General features: G+C 41.1%; 5 protein-coding genes and 1 non-coding gene across 7 annotated transcripts; 3 read left to right on the top strand and 3 right to left on the bottom strand.

Moving 5' to 3' along the window:
- Positions 1-46: 46 nt before the first annotated feature.
- Positions 47-4,583, top strand: LOC116192581. 2 transcript variants are annotated; one of them, XM_031521166.1, is made up of 9 exons: positions 47-939; positions 1,011-1,082; positions 1,178-1,237; positions 1,858-2,457; positions 2,575-3,195; positions 3,341-3,644; positions 3,753-3,961; positions 4,058-4,141; positions 4,282-4,583. In XM_031521166.1, the coding sequence occupies exons 1-8, from the start codon at positions 70-72 to the stop codon at positions 4,127-4,129; spliced, it is 2,808 nt and encodes a 935-aa protein (XP_031377026.1). In that variant the 5' UTR covers positions 47-69; the 3' UTR covers positions 4,130-4,141; positions 4,282-4,583. The 2 variants fall into 2 exon arrangements, with proteins under 2 accessions (XP_031377026.1, XP_031377025.1); XM_031521165.1 differs by having other exon boundaries at positions 3,341-3,961.
- Positions 4,584-5,412: 829 nt separating this feature from the next.
- Positions 5,413-6,648, bottom strand: LOC116192586 (protein DOG1-like 4). The gene is made up of 2 exons (XM_031521170.1): positions 6,038-6,648; positions 5,413-5,783 (listed from the first exon to the last, which is right to left on the bottom strand). Exons 1-2 carry the CDS (start codon positions 6,469-6,471, stop codon positions 5,486-5,488), a joined length of 732 nt encoding a protein of 243 aa, XP_031377030.1. The 5' UTR covers positions 6,472-6,648; the 3' UTR covers positions 5,413-5,485.
- Positions 6,649-9,635: 2,987 nt separating this feature from the next.
- LOC116192158 (protein DELAY OF GERMINATION 1-like) lies at positions 9,636-12,514 on the bottom strand. The gene has a single exon (XM_031520618.1). It carries the CDS (start codon positions 10,865-10,867, stop codon positions 9,932-9,934), a length of 936 nt encoding a protein of 311 aa, XP_031376478.1. The 5' UTR covers positions 10,868-12,514; the 3' UTR covers positions 9,636-9,931.
- A 525-nt stretch (positions 12,515-13,039) lies between these two features.
- On the bottom strand, positions 13,040-13,756 carry LOC116192159. Its single transcript, XM_031520619.1, has 2 exons — positions 13,596-13,756; positions 13,040-13,392 (listed from the first exon to the last, which is right to left on the bottom strand). Exons 1-2 carry the CDS (start codon positions 13,669-13,671, stop codon positions 13,256-13,258), a joined length of 213 nt encoding a protein of 70 aa, XP_031376479.1. The 5' UTR covers positions 13,672-13,756; the 3' UTR covers positions 13,040-13,255.
- A 906-nt stretch (positions 13,757-14,662) lies between these two features.
- Positions 14,663-16,114, top strand: LOC116198619 (pathogen-related protein-like). Its single transcript, XM_031528815.1, has 4 exons — positions 14,663-14,904; positions 15,025-15,157; positions 15,377-15,675; positions 15,866-16,114. The coding sequence occupies exons 1-4, from the start codon at positions 14,710-14,712 to the stop codon at positions 16,034-16,036; spliced, it is 798 nt and encodes a 265-aa protein (XP_031384675.1). The 5' UTR covers positions 14,663-14,709; the 3' UTR covers positions 16,037-16,114.
- A 157-nt stretch (positions 16,115-16,271) lies between these two features.
- Positions 16,272-16,344, top strand: TRNAE-CUC. Its single transcript has one exon. It is a non-coding gene; the product is annotated as a tRNA-Glu (tRNA).
- The last annotated feature ends 3,209 nt before the right edge of the window (positions 16,345-19,553 follow it).

Raw genomic sequence — 19,553 nt, forward strand, 5'->3', positions numbered from 1 at the left:
TTTTTCCAGCTCCGGTCCCCTTCTTCCTTTCTATGCCTGCATGACCTTCGTCTTCCAGACTGAAACTTTATGGATCCTTATTATGAGCAGAGACTGAGAGACGAAGTCATCTACCTCCATTCTCTGTGGCACCAAGGTCTGCCCAGAAACCCTAACCCTGTCCCCGTCCCTCCGATAACCCAACCCCACTTCTCTCTGCAGCATTGCTCATCATCGCCGAACCCACACGGCCGTCGAAGGAAATCGTCGAACCCACTCCAATTCTCAAACCCCACCCCCTTCAAGCGGGTGTCTAGTTTCAGCAGAAACAAGAACGGAATGGCCGGGAATGACGGCTCTTTGACGGCGGCAGCAGAGCCCTCCGGTGGCGGTGCGGAGTGGCCCGTCCCAGTGCCTAAGGTCGACCCTTCATCGGGCTTTTCTGAGTGGGCTCGCCATAAGCCCGAGGCCTCCCGGACTCTGCCCACTGCAGAGGAGGCAGCCCAGCTGGCGGTGCTCCAAATGCAGCAGCGGGTCTCGGATAGTTTCCGTGAACTCTTGGCAAGGACGGCGGGGTCGGACAGTGAGGAAGCAGCAGAGGTGGACGACGATGTGGCCGAGGATGGCAGTTTGGAGGATACTGAGGAGTACAAGTTCTTCTTGGATGTGTTTGTGAGGGACAGGGAGCTTAGGAATTACTATGAGAAGAACAGTGCGAGCGGTGACTTCTGCTGCTTTGTGTGTGGCGGGGACAGGAAGCAATGGAAGAAGAAGACCAAGAGCTGTGAGGGTTTACTGCAGCATGCCATGTCGATAGCAAAGACTAATCGAAGGCGCGCCCATAGGGCTCTTGGGTTGGTGATATGCAAGGTTTTTGGCTGGGATGTTGATAGGCTGCCCGCTATTTTGGTAAAGGGAGAGCCCCTTAGTCGTTCTCTGGCAAGTTCGGGTGATCTTGAGGTAACTTACTAAATGATAGATTTTGAATTTTTGTAGGTTTGTTGGTTTAACTTGAGCCATTGATTTTGCAGAAGTGTGAGACCACGGAAAGCTCGGAAGTTCGTGAGAAAGTTTCAGCAGCAGATACTTCAGGATTATTACAGGTAGGTAGGCAGTGCATTCATCAAATGTTTGATGCCGCTTGATTCAACCTGGAATTTCTCTGCTTTGCAAATTGAGGTCGACTTTGATTCTGCAGTGCAAGTCTAAGGAGACTTTGGATGTCAAGAAGGATGATGCTAGTGCAGTTGCATTGCAGGTAAGTGAAGTGATTGTTCACATAGTTTGACGATTGCTGTTTTTGAGCCTTGTAAATTGTGTCGATTTTAGAATTTTCAGCTCGATAATGTGGAAGTTGCTGGTAATGATAAGACTGTATCGAGGGTGACTGATAACAGTGTCAAGAACGTGAACATTAACCTTGAAAATGGTGAAAGAGAGAGGGACAAGCTCTTGACCACGGACAGACGACCAATGAAATTTCAATTCTCAGGGTTGGTCATTTTTATTTTGCAGCAAAAATTTGCTTCCTGGATATTGGGTTTGTGCCAATTATCCGTTTTTAAACAGAAAACTGCTCCAGAGGAGCTTATTGTGCCAAAAATCCATTGAGAATCTTGAGAAGGGAAATCAGGACATGGGAGTGAATAAAGAGGAATTGACTGATAAAATGGTGAGAAGATTGTAGGCCAAAAATCTTGTTTTTCATGTCGATCTGGTGTTCCTTTCAAAAGAGGCGGAGTAAAGGATTTAGTAAACTTTCTTGTCAAATCAAGAATAAGATTTTCAAAGAAATTATAATTCAATTAAAGTACTGCTTTTTCTTCTTCTGCAGCCTTGAAATTCATTTCAGACTGATAGAATTACCGTTGAATGCAGGATGATATACCCTCTGGTGGTGAATGGCCTTCACGAAAAGTTACCACTAGCCCTGATTCAGCAGTACGTAAGTGGCCAAATTGGCCATCAGATTTTTCTAATATTTCAGTTTCAGCTGAGGAAGTAGCAAGAATTGCTGCCGAGCAAAGGGTCTTGGAAGCATGCCGAGATTTTTTTCGTCATGAGTATGGTCCTGAATTTGATTGTGATGAAAAGGATGAAGATGATGGTATGACAGATGAAGAAGGAGGAGAAGGAGGAGGAGAAGAAGGAGAAGGAGAATCTGAAGAATCTAAGTTTTTCATGAAGTTGTTTATGGAGGATTCTACATTGAGGAATTACTACGAGAAATGTTATGGGGATGGAGATTTCCTTTGCCTGGTCTGTGCTGGGTTAGGGAAGAAGACTTGGAGAAGGTTCAAGGGTTGCACTGGGCTTCTTCACCATTCAAACACTATATGGAAGACAAAGAAGAAAGCTCACAGGGCTTATGCCAGAAATGTGTGCAAGGTTCTTGGTTGGGATATCAATAAACTCCCCCAAATTGTCCGCATCTCTGAACCTCTGACTAGCTCTTTAGTGGACTCCACCATTATGCCGGTATTAGTCTTATTTCGATTGTTTAGTATGATGTGTTATCCAATATTTTTGACACGTAGAACTACTTCAAAGTCTTGTTTCTTTCGCGACCTTTAATTGATATGATAATAAATACAGGATTCTGTACCTTTGTGCACCTCTGGCTCAGAATGGCAGCGTGAAGACATTAGAGATGGTACTGATCCAGCACAATCTGAGTGGTCGAGTCTGAAGATTCCATCAGACCTGGTGGGTGATTCAGTTTCAGCTGGGGAGAAAGAGAGACTAGCTGCAGAGCTGAACGTTTTGGAATCCTGTCGAGATTTCTTCCACTGCAAGTATGGGCCTGAATATAATGAGGAGGAGGACCAGTGGGATTGGATGGATGAAGAAGAAGAGGAAGAGGAGGACGAGGATGAAGATGAGCTGATTGATCGGGAATCTGAAGAATTTAACTTCTTTGTGAAGTTGTTTACGGAGAATGCCAACTTGAGGAGCTACTATGAGAACAGTCATGGAGACGGAGATTTTCTCTGTCTGGTCTGTGGTTCGGTGAGGAAGAAGGCTTGGAGGAGGTTTAAGGGTTGCATTGGGCTCCTTCAGCATTCTAATACCATATGGAAGGTTAGGAAGAAAGCTCACAGGGCTTATGCAGGGGCTGTGTGTAAGGTTCTTGGTTGGGACATGGAAGGGCTTCCCAGAATTGTCAGCATCTCGAAAACTCTAGGCCAGTCCTTATCTAATTCTGCCAGTATTCAGGTATATGTTTCTTCTTGACCATTTATTTGCTCATAGTTATAAATTATGACTTGGAACTCGTCCTTTTCCAAATTCTAATTTCTTCCTCTAGTAGTATACGTCGATTGAATGCTTCTTATCGATAAGATTGACTCTGACTATGCAGGATTCTGCACCTTTGCTTGCCTCTGGTGCTGAATGGCCTTGTGAGGATATCATAGATGGTCCCAATGCACCAGCATCAGAGTGGCCAAGTCCGAAGCTTTCATCAGAATCGGTATCGGCTGAGGAAAAAGAGAAATTAGCTGCTGAGCAAAAGGTCTTGGAGGCTTGCCGGAACTTCTTTCGCGGTAAGTATGGACCCGAACTTGATGAGGATGGAGATGACGAAGATGAAGATGAGTTGACTGACGAGGAGGACATCGAAGCAGACACCGGAGAAGACACCATGGATCGCAATCCTGGGAACAGTGAGGAATTCAAGTTTTTCGTAAAGTTGTTTACGGAGGATGAGAAACTGAGGAGTTTCTACGAGAACAATCACAGCAGCGGAGGCTTTTGTTGTCTCGTCTGTGCAGCCGTTGATAAGAAGGCTTGGAAGAGGTTCAAGGGCTGCGTCGGGCTCCTTAATCATACAAACACGGTTTTGGAGACAAAGATAAAGGCTCACAGGGCTTACTCGCGGGCTGTATGCAGAGTTCTTGGTTGGGATATCGAGCAGTTACCGAGAATTGTTTGTGTTTCAGAACCTTTGAGTCGATCTCTGGCAAAATCCAATGCCGTGCAGGTAACAGAGGTTGACTTTCAAGGTTACGCAACTTAATTTCCTTCTTTAGTACGTGACGAGGTCGATACATTAGTGTCCCATCAAATTTCTTTTCAGGGTGAGGCGAAGGTAAAAGATCACAGGAGTCCAAGCGTCTCGGAGAATCCGGAGCCCAAAGAAAATCCCTGAGCTTCTTGCCTGGTAATGCCTGTCGCTCGTACTCACGACATCATCGAATCATATTGGCTGGTCCTTTCAAGATCAGAATATATGCTCCGATCTCTAGGTTTGAACTTGGGGCTTCTATTGTCCGATCCGCGCTGATTGTGGTGCTCTTTCAGGTGAACCCCATCAGTCCACATCGATGATTGACGGTCCGTCTTCATTGGATTCACGTATGACTAGATTTTGCGATCGAGGATTCAGTTCTGACTTCGTTCCGTTCACGGACCCGGGTTATTTTGTTAAGAAATGGTGTAAATATATACATTCGGGGGGACAATCTAGACACAAACTTGCTCTTTGCCCTTTTTTTTTTTTTTTTTTTTTTGGATAGGTCAACTTGCTCTTTGCTCTTGCAAATGCTACTTCTGTGCTTTAGACTCCTTAATCATGCTTCCTTACCTATTTTGCCTTGTGCCTATTTGCTTCTCCTTAATCGCCATTTCTCTCTAAATTTCATTCATGCCCAATTTGAGCTGGGTAAAAATTTCCACTTTTACCCGGCAATATAATATTGAGCTTTGGGGACTGAGCACCTGGTAAGTGGAATATTTTTTATGATAATTTCCCTTAACTCGTCCCTCCATAACCCTCTCTAACTCTTAAGGCAATCGGCAATTGCCCATTTGTTCAATAACGGCAGGCAAACTGTATAATGATCGTCGTCCCATAATCCATCTCTCCATCAGCATTACCTTTCTGTCCACGGCAATTCAAACAAGCTCGGTGATAGGTTGCAGAAATCTCAGTAGTGGTATCTTGTCATTCTCGTTTGCCTCCCAAAGCCCAACAGGTTACGCTTTGTCCAAACATACGGCTCTGTTATATGCCTTTTTGAATCTCTATGATAGTGACGCGTAGCTCACTGCCGCCACTACGTGTCTTGCATGCATGACAAATACAATGCATGTCCAAGTCCAACGACGCCTCCATACGACATCACGTTTGTCGCCAACTGTGAAAAATCAGGAGTCAGCCTAAGCCGAGGCTGAGCTCGGTCGATCGACTACCAGCGTCTTGGTGGTGAATCCTGCTACTCAATTATAATTTAACGAGGGTAATGGAGTCTTCGAAATTTATGTTGGGTTTGATTTGTAAATAACATTTTAAAATCAAATTTTGATTTTGAAAAAGAATTGTATAAATAGTTATGTATGGTGCTAATCTTTTGACTTTGTATGAGTTATTTTGTTTTATTGTGGATAGAATTATGACTTTCTATGAGTTATTTTGTTTTATTGTGGATAGAATTAAGTTAAAGTTATGATTTTAAAATCACATTAACAAATCAAACAAAACTTAATCTAATCTTCTCAGGGCCGGCTACCGGGAGCCCTCCTGGCAGAGGCCCCATGCCCGGATCCCGAACTGCAGCTCGGCTGCAGCCACGAGGAACTCGGCAGCCTGCTGAGGGGTGAGGAGGTCCACCACGCTCCTCACCGTCTTCAGCCTCAGGTCATCCGCCTTCTTCACCACTGCTGCCAGCTGCCCGATCTTGGCTTCCATGTCAGGGGCGGCTGCCGCCACCACCAGCTCGAGCGCTCCATCCTGCCACTGCGACATCTCCTCCGTTATGGCGTTCTCTTCCCTCACCGTGTCGCACTGCAGCTCGCTCACCCTCCTGTACGTGCATGTCGTTGCATCGATCATTCGATCGGTGTCCGCAATTTAAAGCAAAAATAATTAATTAATGTGCATGAAATGAAACACTTTCGTAGTCCACAACAAGTCGTTAATGTGCAAGAGAAATGGAACTACGACCGATATACGTGCATTAATTACATATATACGTAGCTTGCATGGTACAACCTTGAACATTCATGCAATTGCAGCATCATATTGTTGGGTACAAAATGAACAGCTGCTCGCTTATACCTGAACTGAGTCGGGGAAAGGTCCCCGAGATCCCCAGTCCGAACGCCCTGGAGGATATCTACGATATGGGACTCGAACAGGATGCTGGACTCGGTGTAGACGAGGTGGAAGACCATGGTGGGCCGCCACCCGGCGATCCAGTGGAGGGACCGCTCGAGGGCAGTGGTCCATGGGGCCGCCACCACGGACAGCACGTCCTGCTCCGTAGCCAGCGCCTTCACCCGGTAGTACTCAGCGTAGTGGCTCATGAACTTGTTCACCAGGTGGGTGAGGTGGTCGTGGTCTCTGGAGTCGGCGGCGCCAGCGGCAGCTGCATCAATATGATGAGAGGAGGCATCGTTGGGCGGCTTGGGGGCCGCAGCAGAGAGCTGGTGGACCAGCTGCGGGAGCTGGTCCAACCAAGAGGAGTAAAAGTGGTCGAACCCACTGGCCATATTAATTCTTCCTCTTCTTTCGATCCAGACCCTCTTGCCGGAGAGGAAATGGAAGTGATAGTAATTGATGGGAAGAAGAAGATCAAGAAGATGATGATGTATTGTAATGAAGTAAGAGATGGAAAGGGGTTGTATATTGTTACAACACGTACATTACAGGGAGGGTTTCCACGGGGAGGAACAAAAGACTTTCTGTGAACAGTTGTCAATGAAGGCTGCAGGGGGAGTGGCGCGTCCGACGTAACGTGGAAAGCAGGAAGACGAGGTGTCTGATGTAATTTTCTTCTGCGCATACCTTACGATACGAGGAAGTTTAACGGAACTCGATTAATCGATTTCGACCTAGATTGCGTCGCGAATGGATAAAACTCTTCGAATCAAGAATTTTCTTCTATCACAAGGCTTAAACTCAAAATTTCAATTAAATATGTGATGAACCATTTGAATCAATCCGGAAGGCGTACGATGTAATTAATGCTTTTATTATGAAATGAAATAAATAAATGAATGAATTATTACTGACTCATAAAAAATTCTATCATAGTCGTCGTACTTACGAGAATGGGTGGTCATGGTTCTGATGGGGTCAGGTTTTATTATAAAATTCCTAGAAACCGATCGACTTCGCTTTGATTTTGACATCCGAGAACCGAGACCGAATTGGTTAAAAAAAATCGAACCTTTGCTTATACGGTTTTTTAGGTCAGTTTTCATATTACCCGGATCAATAGGAAAATCTATTAATCTATATAAATCTTTTTATTTCAATAACGATAACGGTATGACGTTGTATTACTATATTTCTTCATAATTATGTACCATATAGGAGATATTGTATATTTGGCTAGATGTAATATATTACAATAGTCCTTTAGCAGTCATTTCTTGTCTTAGTCAGTAGCTCCTAGCTAGGCACATACTTTTCCTTCCATGTCCAGGCTGAATGGCCTATTTCTTGTACCCGTTGTCAAACGAATGAAGCAAGCGCACATATTCAGAGAAGTTTTATGGTATCAGAGCCGCGTTTCTGATGCCGACTTTACCCTAGCCGAGTGATCGTAACGGTGGATGAACAGTTGATGACCAGAAACAATGGAGTTAACGGCGGTGGACAGCAGTCGACTCCATCGGTCTATCTTCTCAATCAGTCAGACGGTCCCAGGATTGTGCTCCCCTCCTGCCTGTTAAATGGCATGACCTATATAACATGGACTCGAGCCATGGAGATGGCGTTGACGGCCAAAGGTAAATTGGCTTTCATCGAAGGGGTGGTGCCTAAACCATCAGAAGGAGATCCTCTCCCCGAAAAATGGGAAGCTTGCAACGCGACCGTGGCAGCTTGGATCTTTCAACTCGCTGGAGAAGGACCTTCAGGGCAGTGTTGCCCATGCTACCGGGGCCAAGGAGATGCGGGACGACTTGAAGGAAAGCTCAGTATACATGCCTAGCTAGGAGCTACTGACTAAGGCAAGAAATGATTTGCTAAATGACTACTCTAATATTGCTAAAGGACTATTCTAATATATTACATCTAGCCAAATATACAATATCTCCTATATGGTACATAATTATGAAGAGATATCGTAATACGTTGTAATCTTTCATAAGCATTATAATCTTTCATAATTTTAACAATGATATTGCATATTAAGAGTTCCAAGACAATAGTCATCTCAATATATTTTCGGGTTATCAAAAATTATACCATTAATTCTCGTAATTTCGAAAGATCGAGTATTAAAGGTTATTCCCCTAATAAATGCATTTTTCGAAACTCGAACTTGCGCTCTTTGCCACTGTTATTTTTCATATTTACAAATCTAATAAAAATTAAATAATTAAACAATCGGGGCAGGTATCTATCTTTTACATTTTTGAAATCTGAATCCATGTCCGAAATTGAAAAATAAACGCAGAACCGCTCTAATATCGAGCCAAGTCTGCTCTGTTTGCTTTTTAGATAATAATTTAATTTTACCTGACTCAATTTTATTCTCCCCAAATCCAATAGTATTACTATTTTTTTCCTTCTATTTAATAATAATTTCTCACTCGTACTTTTCTCAAATTAATTTTTTAATGATAAATTATCCATCTACTTTCACATATATATACATACATACATAATTCTCCCACATCAATATATTTATCAAAACTTGCGATCATTGCACGGAATCAAGTTGAGCTGGATTATAATTCAACTTGAAAACAAACGCAAGCTAAATAATCCAAATATTCGAGGCAGGTCAGTTTGAATTTTCGGGTGTGGCGGTTTTTCTTTTTCTTCAAATTTTCTCTGCCCTACTTCACGGTCAAGATGCATAACAGTATAAGACCTTTCAGTCTAAATGGTGGGAGTTCTTAAGGTACATTTCAACTTCTTCAAGTAGCGGTGTGTTTCCTTTCGATAATGGATAGGTCTTCAACCATCCATTCTTCTACAACATATGCCTGAAAAGGCATCTGTTTATTTGTAATTGATACCTCTTCAAGAACCTATCTATCTGTAATGAATATCTTTTCAGACATTTATTTATATGTACATTATATTATACTTGATTATCAATAAAAGTTTACAATTGACCCAAAAAAAAAAGTAGGGTAAAATTTTTCTATTCTTCGCTTTTTTTGGGTAATTTTTCTATGGTTCATGGATGATGTTTTGTCTTTTTAGTACAAACCAATTTCTTTCTTTTTTCTTTCATTTTCTTGGGGGAGACTATAAATATTTATAAGTCTATTGCAAGTAGTCATGAATTACTTCCAATAAAACTCCGAATCTCTGTAATACAAGTAAAATTCGCCAAAGCTTATTTTGTCATTGAATCATGTTCCTGTGAATAATAAGTTTCAATTTTTAAAATGAGGAAAAAAATCAATGTAGGTTTTGTCTGGTATGGAGCGTGAGAGATGATATAATACTAGAAACCATGTGTTTGTGTTTTCTTAAATATTCTACACTTTGATTTTGATTTTTCTTCTAAGCTTTTAGGATTGACAATTTCTAGCATGACACACGATCACAGTAACTCCCTCATGGAAGCCATGTAATGCGCATGGATCCCATGTACAATATCACATCCAATGACTCTCATGACCAAGTTAGCGTGACACAGTGTCATACTAGAAAATGCCTATAAATCACACAACACGACATAACAAACTGAGAACACAAACCTCTTCCGAACTATTACCATACTTTACTTTCTTTTTTCTTCCTTATTTCCTTGCAAGTTATTATATAAAGAGAACTCTTAACCAAACTGCAAATATGAACATATATATATTTCGCTAGAAGAGCGCTTGACGGGTGTCTGAATTTTTGTTTTCGGGTATTCAAGCATTTCATGTATCCGTTGAACCTGCCATGTGGTGCAGCCAACCAATGAGACGGTTGCTATACTATACACGACTAGGCTCCTCACTTGTCCATGCAACATGATGTGGTACGATAGATGAGTTAAATACCTCCTCGCTCAAGAGACCTTCCCCTTCCCCCTTCACTGGCCCGACCTCTTTCTCCTTTGATCAAGAGACCTCCCACCTCCCCGATCCCACCTCTTTCCTCTCCTTGATCAGGAGACCTTCCCCGATTCCACCTCTTTCCCCACTCGTGCAATGAAAGATGGAGCTTCTTGGAGGAGGCCAACAGGTCCACGGCCTGCAGTGTTGTTAGAATCTCCACCAGCCTCTTCAAGGTACTCAGCCTAAGGTTATCGGCTTCCAGCAGCATCCGTCCCAGGGTCAACGCGTGGCCCTCCAGGACCTTGTCAGCCGTCTCACTCGGCTCCCCAACATGGCTCAACTCCTTAGCAATCGAGGCCAGCGGCTCATCCACTATGTCCTCCTGCAGGCTCGCCATTCGGGAAGTGAGCCGCTCTTCCTCTCTCAGAATCTTCATGTGCAGGCTGTTGATCTGATTCAACTGGGTGCCCGAAACTTCACTGATCGTGCCCTTCCTCTCGCCCGAAAGGTACTGATCAAGACGAGCATCAAGCTCGGAGCCACATAAGGAGTAAACAAGCCTGATAGCCAGGCTAGGCCTGCAACCGCCAATCCAGAGGAGCGAGTTCTCCAGGGTGTTGCACCAAGCCAGGCACAGGAAGGCGGGGGCATCCTGCTGGGCAAGCATGGAACGGTTTTCTCTGTACTCTTCGAAGTGCTGGACGTTCTTCTCGACAAGGGCGTGGAGCTTCTTGGGGTCGTCGGGGTAGGAGGCAGCTCCATGGAGGAGCTCTTCAAGGTCTTGCCTTTGTACGGTGAGCCAGGTATCAAAGCAGCACCTGTAGTGGCTTCGGTCGGAGGAAGAAGCTGCCATGAGGTGCGATAGAGGCAAAAGTCCTGCGAGGGTTCTAGAGCTCAAGGGAGGGGTTGGTTTATAAGTACTGTACAGCATTTGCTATAATAAGTAAAACTGCGAAAAAGACAAAGAAGATCCCTGCATTTAATAATATAGAACTTGGAAGTTAGTTGATCGATTGTTTTCCTCCCATGAATCTGCGGGAACCTGCCACATAGATCAATTTCGTCGCTTCATAAAAACTTCCAAGTTCTTCCCATTTAGATCACAGCCAAAAACACATGCGAGGCACTAAATTCTTTAGCTCCATGCTGATCGACCATATGTGAAAAGAAGCCCATGTTCAGAAAACAAATATCATATACATGTGGATATAACAGTTGCTATCATCACTTGTTAATGATCTAACATATAAAACGGTTAGTCGAACACATCAAATAACATCAAGATGGCATTTATCCAACTACATAAATGTTTATATGAAGAGACAGAGGAAACCCATAAAGCAGCAGAAAACTTGGCAGTTTTGGGACTTGAACTTTGAACTTTCTGCAAATAGCAATATAGCATATGTATCATCTCTGGATATAGCAACATTTATATGGAGAAAACCCAGTAGATAGAAAGCTGGTTTCTATGAGATCAAGTCATATATATCCAAAGTTTTACTGCTAATGGACGTTGCTTGAAGTCGAGCTTAGGAATTCACTTTAATCTGATACTTTCTCTAGAGGCGTAGCCCTGTATTGGATCAGCAAAAGTGAGTTCCCGTACATTTTTCTTAGCTCTATAAAATGATTGTACCATTGTAAACTCTATACATTTTACCATAAGAAACATTGGAATGTTACAGCAAACTTGGCATATTTTCATCTTTGATGCAAAGCACGAGCTATATAGTCTAAAAGGAATAAAGGCAAAAAGGCAAGGAAATAGAATATACTTCGGCAGGACTTGATTAGCCAGATTGTTATCATTTACATATTAAATGGATAAATAACTCATCTGTTACAATCGTTTTCACAAGTTGAATTCTCTCATTATTTTACCAGCACCTCCAATAAACAACCACACTTTGAAAAGGAACATATAATAAGGTAGAAAACCCAGAAGTAACATCTTATATAAAAATTCAAAGCATGACTTGCAAAGGCTTAGTAAAGATTAACTTCCTATGAGGAATTCGCCAATCTTGAACGTAGATTGTATGTTCTGATTATGTGAACTTAATATAAGATATTTAAAACTCTTTTTCAGAATATGAAAAGCTTGTAGTTGGTTTAACATGTCTCTTTACTTTTCACTGGAAGAAGAGGAGGAGGAAGGAGAAGAATGTTCTGCTCTTAATATCACTTCTCCAGATATTGAGAAAAAAGTAACAAGCATAAAGACTAAAATGATGTATTGAACTATGAAAAGTGATTCGAGCAGTAGATTTTCTAAGGAGTGCCTAAATGGAATTAGCAATCAATTAAATTCAGCAATCAATACCGATACTATTCTCAGGCTTAGTGAGACAAATGGTTCTCTTTCTTTCCGAAACTCAAGCTGTCCTAGCTACATAGTCCCATGTTGCTCTGCAATTCCAAAATAAATGGACAGCTTAAACAAGAGCTATGGGCAAAGAGCTGCTAAGCAATAAGAACCTATTCAAATTGTAAATTTAATTTAATTGGATTAAATGGACCCATATCAATGCACTTTCAGTAGTTGGTAAGGTGATTTAAGTGAAAGCAAGCTGTTCCTTCGTACTCTTGTAAAGAGGCTACTATAAGATCCATATAATTCATGTCGATTAGATTGTTATCAGCTTCATACTTATTGAAATCTCTTTGAACAGTTAATGAATGATAGCATGAGTTCAATATAATTCCAGGTAAGTCGGGCATACAAGAGACTCAAGCCAGCAGAAAGCATATGGCTGAATGAACTCAAGCAGCTTCTTTTGGCACTGTTACAACTAATAGGAAAGGGAATGAAAAATCGAGGTATAACATACAAATCATAATGCTGAGGAACTACCCAAGCTACCAAACTATGCATAAGCTCTAATCATATCTGCAATTAGTAACTAGGAATGTACGTTATCGGGAACAGGTAACAGTGCTTCAAAGTTTGAATATCTATGAATATATACACCATTCAACGTGGTAGTTTTATTGCACGCTATGATCTCATCAGTGCTTGTATCAGTAATTGTTCATTTTAGTATAAAATCTGGGATAGCTGACAGCAATCACCGGAATCCATATTAAGGTTCCATCAAAGTAAAAAATTAAAGTTTCCATGAATCAACAGAATACTATCATTTCATCACCAAAGGAGTCCACATTATGGCTCTTTATCTCAGGAGTGAAGAACAAGGCAGTGACAACATAAAGAAACTGCTTTTTGAAGCATATTTGTCGATCGACATTACAGGGCCTTTTTTTTCCGGAAGACTTTCAGAGCACGCAATAGCAAAAGAACCTGACGGAGGAAGGATCAATCGAGAGGCTTGCTAAGCGGACTCGCTTGGCTGTGCGGCGTCTGAGCATTCAACAGTTCCTGTTGTTGCTGCTGCCGCTGAAGCGACTTCCTCTCCAGCTCGCGCCACTTGTTGATCGCAGCAGTGCAGATGACTGTGAAGAAACATTTTCATCAGATGGTTCACAATCAATGTCAAAGATCAAAAATCGCCATATCATTCCGAAATTGAGCAGCATCACCAGCTGAACACAACTACTGCACGGTTTAATCGTGTACAAACCGATCATAAAGATTTTTGCTTCTTCGTGAGGGGGAGAGTGAGAGAGAGAGAGAGAGAGAGAGAGAGAGAGCTTACATCCGGCGCCGACGAAGTAGAGCAGGCGGAGGACCTTCGAGCCGGCGGGGCCGGAGACTTCTTCGCCGCCGGTCATCTTTTGCTTGATCAGTAGTGGCTGCTTCCCCGCGAGATTAGTCTACTCTCCCAAGGAAAGAAGGACAACTGGAGGTGCTTGGGCCGGTGAGATTTCGGGCCCGAAGATTTTTCCGGACCCAAGCAGAGGCAATAAACGCGGAATCGGCCCATCGGGTCGGATCCTCGAGTAGTCCATGACACTAGTGGTATCGCGTAAAAGGATCATTTTAGAAATTTACCAAACACGAATATGGGTTGGTTCAAGAGATTCGGCACTTATTTTCAGATTTCGGATTCGAGATTTATGAATAAAGAAAATCTTTGTTGAGAAGGTTTCATCACCTAGTGAGCTGACTCAATTCGAATTGAATTAATCGGGTATGCAAATTGCAGATATACAAATGTTATTTATCACTTTATTATCGCAAAATGTCTGACTTGAGCTATCACTCTCAAAAGCGGCAGTTCCGAGAGAGACAATTAATTCGCTTAGCTCGGTCCAATATTTTTGTGTCTGGGGGTAAAGGATCGGGCCTAATTGCGACAGCCTCTCGAGTATCCAATATCCAATTGCATTCAATAAGCGACGTTTTGGGATGTGAGTTTGACGAGTTCAACACGAAGAACCCTCGCAGATGGACCACATTCATTGCCTGAAATTGTCGGCAAAATAAGACTTGGTGCGATAATATAAATGATCGCTTCAAAATCAAAAGGTTTTGATATCATTCTTAATAAAACTTTTATGTACTCTTTTAATTTTTTTTCTTATTTTTTCATGAATTATTTTGTTTTTTCTATTTTCATAATACAAATTCATGAATACCTCTTATAATCTAGAAATAAATTCGTAATCATTTTTTTGGAGCAGATCCGTTGGGTTCATTTACTATTTTTGGGCTCAATCAAAAACATCAGCTTTTTTTTTTTCTTTTTGGGCGAACAGAAACTTCTTTTGTGCTTATCCAAAATGATATTATTAATAAAAATGAATTACACTCAGAATAACAGTTGGTCTTAAATTTCGGTGTATATAAGATCTCTAGGAGTTCGATGAATGAAGAATTATTATAAGCTATCAATTTTGAAAGGAGAGATGGATTATGGTGAGGAGACTGAGGGAGTAACCAGAGTTGCCGCGGACAAGTATCGATCGATATTGAACGAGGAGACAGAGAACACGCAGTGGAGGCACGGAGGCCCTCCCATTTTCAATGCTGTCAACAAGCTCTTCGAGGAAGGTCGAACCAAGGTCCGTGATATATATATATATATATATATATATATATATATTGATTGTAGATTTATGTTATATGCATTCAGAATGGTTACACGAGTCAATAATTACGAAAGTAGTGATACGATATGGCAGGAGTGGCCTAAGGGTTCATTAGGGGAGACAGTTCAAAATGCAGTAAAGTCGTGGGAGATGGAACTGTCTCACAAGACCCGGTTGCAGGACTTCAAGACGATAAACCCGGAAAAATTCAAGCTCATCGTTAATGGTAGGTAACGCAACTCAAATCATCAAAACCGATCCACCGACCATATATATGGTTGGACCAGTGAATTGAATACGGTCGTTTTTATACTGTCCGATGGGTTAGGGAATTCGATACAAATTGCAGACCATGAATCTTAGGGTTTTAGGATTTTAGTATATCGCAAGGACTCTGACACGTCGATTGCAAGCCTCGTTTTTATGCGTAGTGACATATATTCAGGAGGGGAGGGCTTGTCAGGGGAAGAGACCTTGAAGTTGGGGAGCTACAATGCCCTATTGAAGAGCTCCCTACCAGAGGAATTCAAATACTACAAAGCCGATGAGGAGACCTTCGAATCATCGCATCATGAGTTTAGGTCGGCCTTCCCTCGTGGGTTCGCTTGGGAGGTGATCGCTGTGTACTCGGGGCCCCCGGTAGTGACCTACAAGTTCAGGCACTGGGGCTATTTCGAAGGACCCTTTAAGGGGCACCGCCCTACCGGAGAGATGGCTCAGTTCTATGGCGTAGGTATCATGAAGGTACAAACTTCAGTTATTGATATCTCATTTCGTTATCCTTTACAAGCGATTCCGGCATCCTACTGCATTCTATTATTGCCTTTGCTAAATACTTGATTACAGAGCTTTTACAAGATTCTTTTTGATGGATCTTACTAAAGATTCATTGCATATGTAAAGCTTGTCTAAGAACGGTCAATTGCTGGCACAGGTTGATGAGTCCATGCGAGCTGAGGACGTTGAAATCTACTATGATCCCGCCGAACTGTTTGGTGGACTTCTGAAAGGACCTCTTCTGTGCGACGACTCACCTAAGGAGGAAGGAAAATCGACCGAGACGGCAAAGGCTTCCAGTGGGTGTCCATTCTCGAAATCAACCTAAACCTCCATTTATATTTCTAGTACTATACTGTGTTGAACCATACTATGCACACAATAAATTAATTCAGTGTTTCACCACTGTATGTGTGAGCTTATCTCTGTCTGCAGAGATGAATAATTTAGAAGAGAATCCATTTGAAAGTATTTTTGCTTTCTTTGGTAAAATCACATTAGGAACCGGAATGGATTTGATTGTAATTGAGATTTGTAGAGACAATTGCAGCTTAATAGCCAAATCCGTTGTAGTCTAGTTGGTTAGGATACTCGGCTCTCACCCGAGAGACCCGGGTTCAAGTCCCGGCAACGGAAATTCTTTTTATTCATTTAAAGATTTTTCATGGTGCATGCAAACGAAAATGGACTTGCATAAGAGAATACGTCCATTCAATTATACATAATAAATAATGAACTGTTTCACTTTGCTTTATGGAAGCATATAATGCGTAATCATCGGTGAGCCCGTGACATTCTCGAACCACCGGATATGCCCTTACTAACATTTAATATTAAAGCATGTAACTTATTAGAGAAATCACATCATGTATTCATGTAATTATATATTTTTGACAGTCATATAACTAAGATTTTTCATCTAGTTCCCAATCCCGGGACTTGGGACCGACTGCTGCAGCCTTCTGCCATCAGAAGCCATCGACGAGCCATCCTTGCCTTCTGCAGGAAAATCAGCGGCTTCTTTACCAGGCATTGTGGGAATATCTCCCTTATAACTCGAAAAATCAAAATGAAGATGCATCTTATTCTTCTTTTCGATCGAATCCTTTCGAGCTCCGACTAGAGACGGCGATTGCTGGCTGATTATCAGCGCCAACACAAAGATGAAGGCCACTGATATTGTGAAACGAGCCATTTCGCAAGTATCTTAATTATCGATATTACTGATCAGTATGTGTATGAGATCGGATTTGTGTATTCATATGAGAAATTTGTGAAAGAAGTGTCCTTCATTTATAGCGAAGAGAGATTAGAAGGGGAAGAAGAGTCGTGAGGATTAGAGCTACAAAATTTTACCTACCCAATAAAAAGCTACAAAAGTTTGGCTGAAGTCAATTCAAATTCCAATAATAATGCAGTCGACAATATATCAGAAAATCTGTTCATAAAACTGTGGCGTCACAGTGCCTTCCATGTTCTTCTTTTCCTGTTTTAAGGTAATGTACATACCTTCATATACTCTTTTATTTCTTTTTTAGAAACGCCTATCTCTTTTTAACGAACAATTTATTTTCTGATCTGTTCATCCTAGTATGTCCATGTGCAATCACACGGTATGAGTAATTTTTGCTGAGAATATTAATCTTACATGGCAAAGATGAACAAATATTCATTGATTTATATGAGATTTTGGTACCACCATTTACTAGCTTGAACTTTTAATTGGAAAAGGGTCTAAGCTCGTATGAGCTCAATGGAAATTCAGTATGGTATCAAAGCCCAATTTACGTGTATACACGCCCATGCGCGTGTGCGCACACAAGCCATGCCCCGCCCAATGTCTGAGTGCAGCCAAGAGTGCGGATGTTTAAGGGTACGTGATAGCGTATATGCAAAAATAGACCATGCGTTGCACATGAGGGCGAATGCTGAGGATGTTAATCTCACATAGAAAAAATTTAGGAATAATCATAATTTATATGAGGATTGGGTACCACCACTTAACTTGAGCTTTTAAGTGAAAATGAGTTTAAGCCCATATAAAACCAACAGAAATTCAATATGATATCAGAGCCCGGATTACGCGTATACGCGTCCACGCACGCATGCGTACCAACACTACACAAAGTGCAGTATGTCCAAGAGCAGCCAAAAAGAGCCCCACGTGTTAGTCCCCCTCACCTAAGCACGAAAAATAAGTCCGGTTCAAGGTCAGTTATTGTAGGCAGAAATAAAACCACAGGTTGCACGTGATGGCTAATATTGAGGATATTAATCTCATATGGAAACGATAAATGAATATCTATTGGTTTATATGAGACTTGGTTATTACAACTTATTAACTTGAACTTTTAAATGGAAATAGACCCAAACTCATATTAACCTAATGAAAATTCAATAATTTCACCATGGATTGCACGGTATAATTTAACCAAGAAGTCACGATCACTGGGCTACACGCACGAGATTTATGTGTACATGAAGAACCAAGACTTTACTCCCGATTATGTGACTTATGATTAGTTACCATCGTATTTTTCCCACAATTCTTCATATTCTCTCACTGCACTAAGGATGATATACATACACCACAAATGATGCGTAGCTTTAAAAGGACAATTAATCAAGAAATCGATCAAGATAAAACAAGCAAGCACAGACTTTTGGATTAAGAGAAATTATTTTCTGGTCATCAACGATCGGATCCGCATCAAATATGTGCTCAAACAGTGATTGTCTCGCATATATGTAGTAAGTCTCATATCATTCTTTCTAGATACTTGAAATTTTAAAATTTTCTAAAACAAATACTGGTACATGGCAAATGAATAATGTCCGGATGATTGTTCATAACTTAAACGAGAGACAGTAAATTTAAGTTTTAGATTTTCTGATAATAGAAATTATACAGATCGGAAAATAAAAATTATTTTGAACGGAAGCAAGGTAGCCAGTGACAATGTCAATTAACTTAAATTTAATTATAACTAATTAGGATGTCTTTCACACGGGAAAAAAAAAAAGTCATATACCACTACCAAAGCAATTACGTGTCTCACACAACACACATATACGCTGGGTAGCTTGCCTGTGGATGCATGCCTGTAATATTTGTATATCGGTTTACATTAGAATATTCGATATATTTAACTCAAAATCTTAGACACTATCGAAATAAAGTACAAATTCGATGAAAATATCAACAACCAAATGTAATCATATGTAGAAACTAATATTATAAATAAAAGAGATTTTTTAATATAAAAAAGAATATAAAATTAGTAGCTGCGATCTGAATGTGTTAACGAAGATGAGACAGAAAAAATTATTTACAGAAACATAACACTAGGGGAAAAGAACACTTGAGGCAAAGAATTTGACATATGCCTTTGTTTTTGCACTTTTGCATTTTGATGAGAACAATAATGAGAGGGCTAATTGAGCATAAAAGTAAAAAGTAATGAACCGATGATTTCTTTTTCTCTTTTATGAATTAAATAATATATTTGTTATTTGATTTTGACTTGTCTATCGAAGAAAAATATGCATTTTTTTAAATTGGGTAAAAATTAAATAAACTATAAAATATAATAAAATAAATTATTAAAATAGTTTAAAATTTTAAGGTATTTTTACCTAAAATGGCTCATGGTTTACCCGTTTTGTCAAATCTATCCTATGTTTTTTTTGTCAAATCTATCACATGGTTTACTTTTTGTATCAAATCTATCCCGACATTATCTTTTCCATCGACATCTAACGGCCGTGCTGACGTGACACGTGGAGAGATAGTGGGTCACACTTGCCACGTGGGCGCCACGTCAGCACGGCCGTTAGATATCGAC

The sequence above is a fragment of the Punica granatum genome, chromosome 1 (assembly GCF_007655135.1).
Source record: "Punica granatum isolate Tunisia-2019 chromosome 1, ASM765513v2, whole genome shotgun sequence".
Taxonomy (NCBI): domain Eukaryota; kingdom Viridiplantae; phylum Streptophyta; class Magnoliopsida; order Myrtales; family Lythraceae; genus Punica; species Punica granatum.

Bases quoted from the DNA above. Each gene is read 5' to 3' on its own strand.
- LOC116192581 (XM_031521165.1), top strand. From the start codon at position 70: ATGGATCCTTATTATGAGCAGAGACTGAGAGACGAAGTCATCTACCTC. The intron at 1,083-1,177 runs GTAGGTAGGCAG...TTGATTCTGCAG, and splicing joins ATACTTCAGGATTATTACAG to TGCAAGTCTAAGGAGACTTT. The intron at 1,238-1,857 runs GTAAGTGAAGTG...CGTTGAATGCAG, and splicing joins CTAGTGCAGTTGCATTGCAG to GATGATATACCCTCTGGTGG.
- LOC116192586 (XM_031521170.1), bottom strand. From the start codon at position 6,471: ATGGCCAGTGGGTTCGACCACTTTTACTCCTCTTGGTTGGACCAGCTC. The intron at 5,784-6,037 runs GTATAAGCGAGC...ATGCACGTACAG, and splicing joins CTTTCCCCGACTCAGTTCAG to GAGGGTGAGCGAGCTGCAGT.
- LOC116192158 (XM_031520618.1), bottom strand. From the start codon at position 10,867: ATGCTGTACAGTACTTATAAACCAACCCCTCCCTTGAGCTCTAGAACC.
- LOC116192159 (XM_031520619.1), bottom strand. From the start codon at position 13,671: ATGACCGGCGGCGAAGAAGTCTCCGGCCCCGCCGGCTCGAAGGTCCTC. The intron at 13,393-13,595 runs GTAAGCTCTCTC...GTTTCTTCACAG, and splicing joins CTACTTCGTCGGCGCCGGAT to TCATCTGCACTGCTGCGATC.
- LOC116198619 (XM_031528815.1), top strand. From the start codon at position 14,710: ATGAAGAATTATTATAAGCTATCAATTTTGAAAGGAGAGATGGATTAT. The intron at 14,905-15,024 runs GTCCGTGATATA...ACGATATGGCAG, and splicing joins TCGAGGAAGGTCGAACCAAG to GAGTGGCCTAAGGGTTCATT. The intron at 15,676-15,865 runs GTACAAACTTCA...TTGCTGGCACAG, and splicing joins ATGGCGTAGGTATCATGAAG to GTTGATGAGTCCATGCGAGC.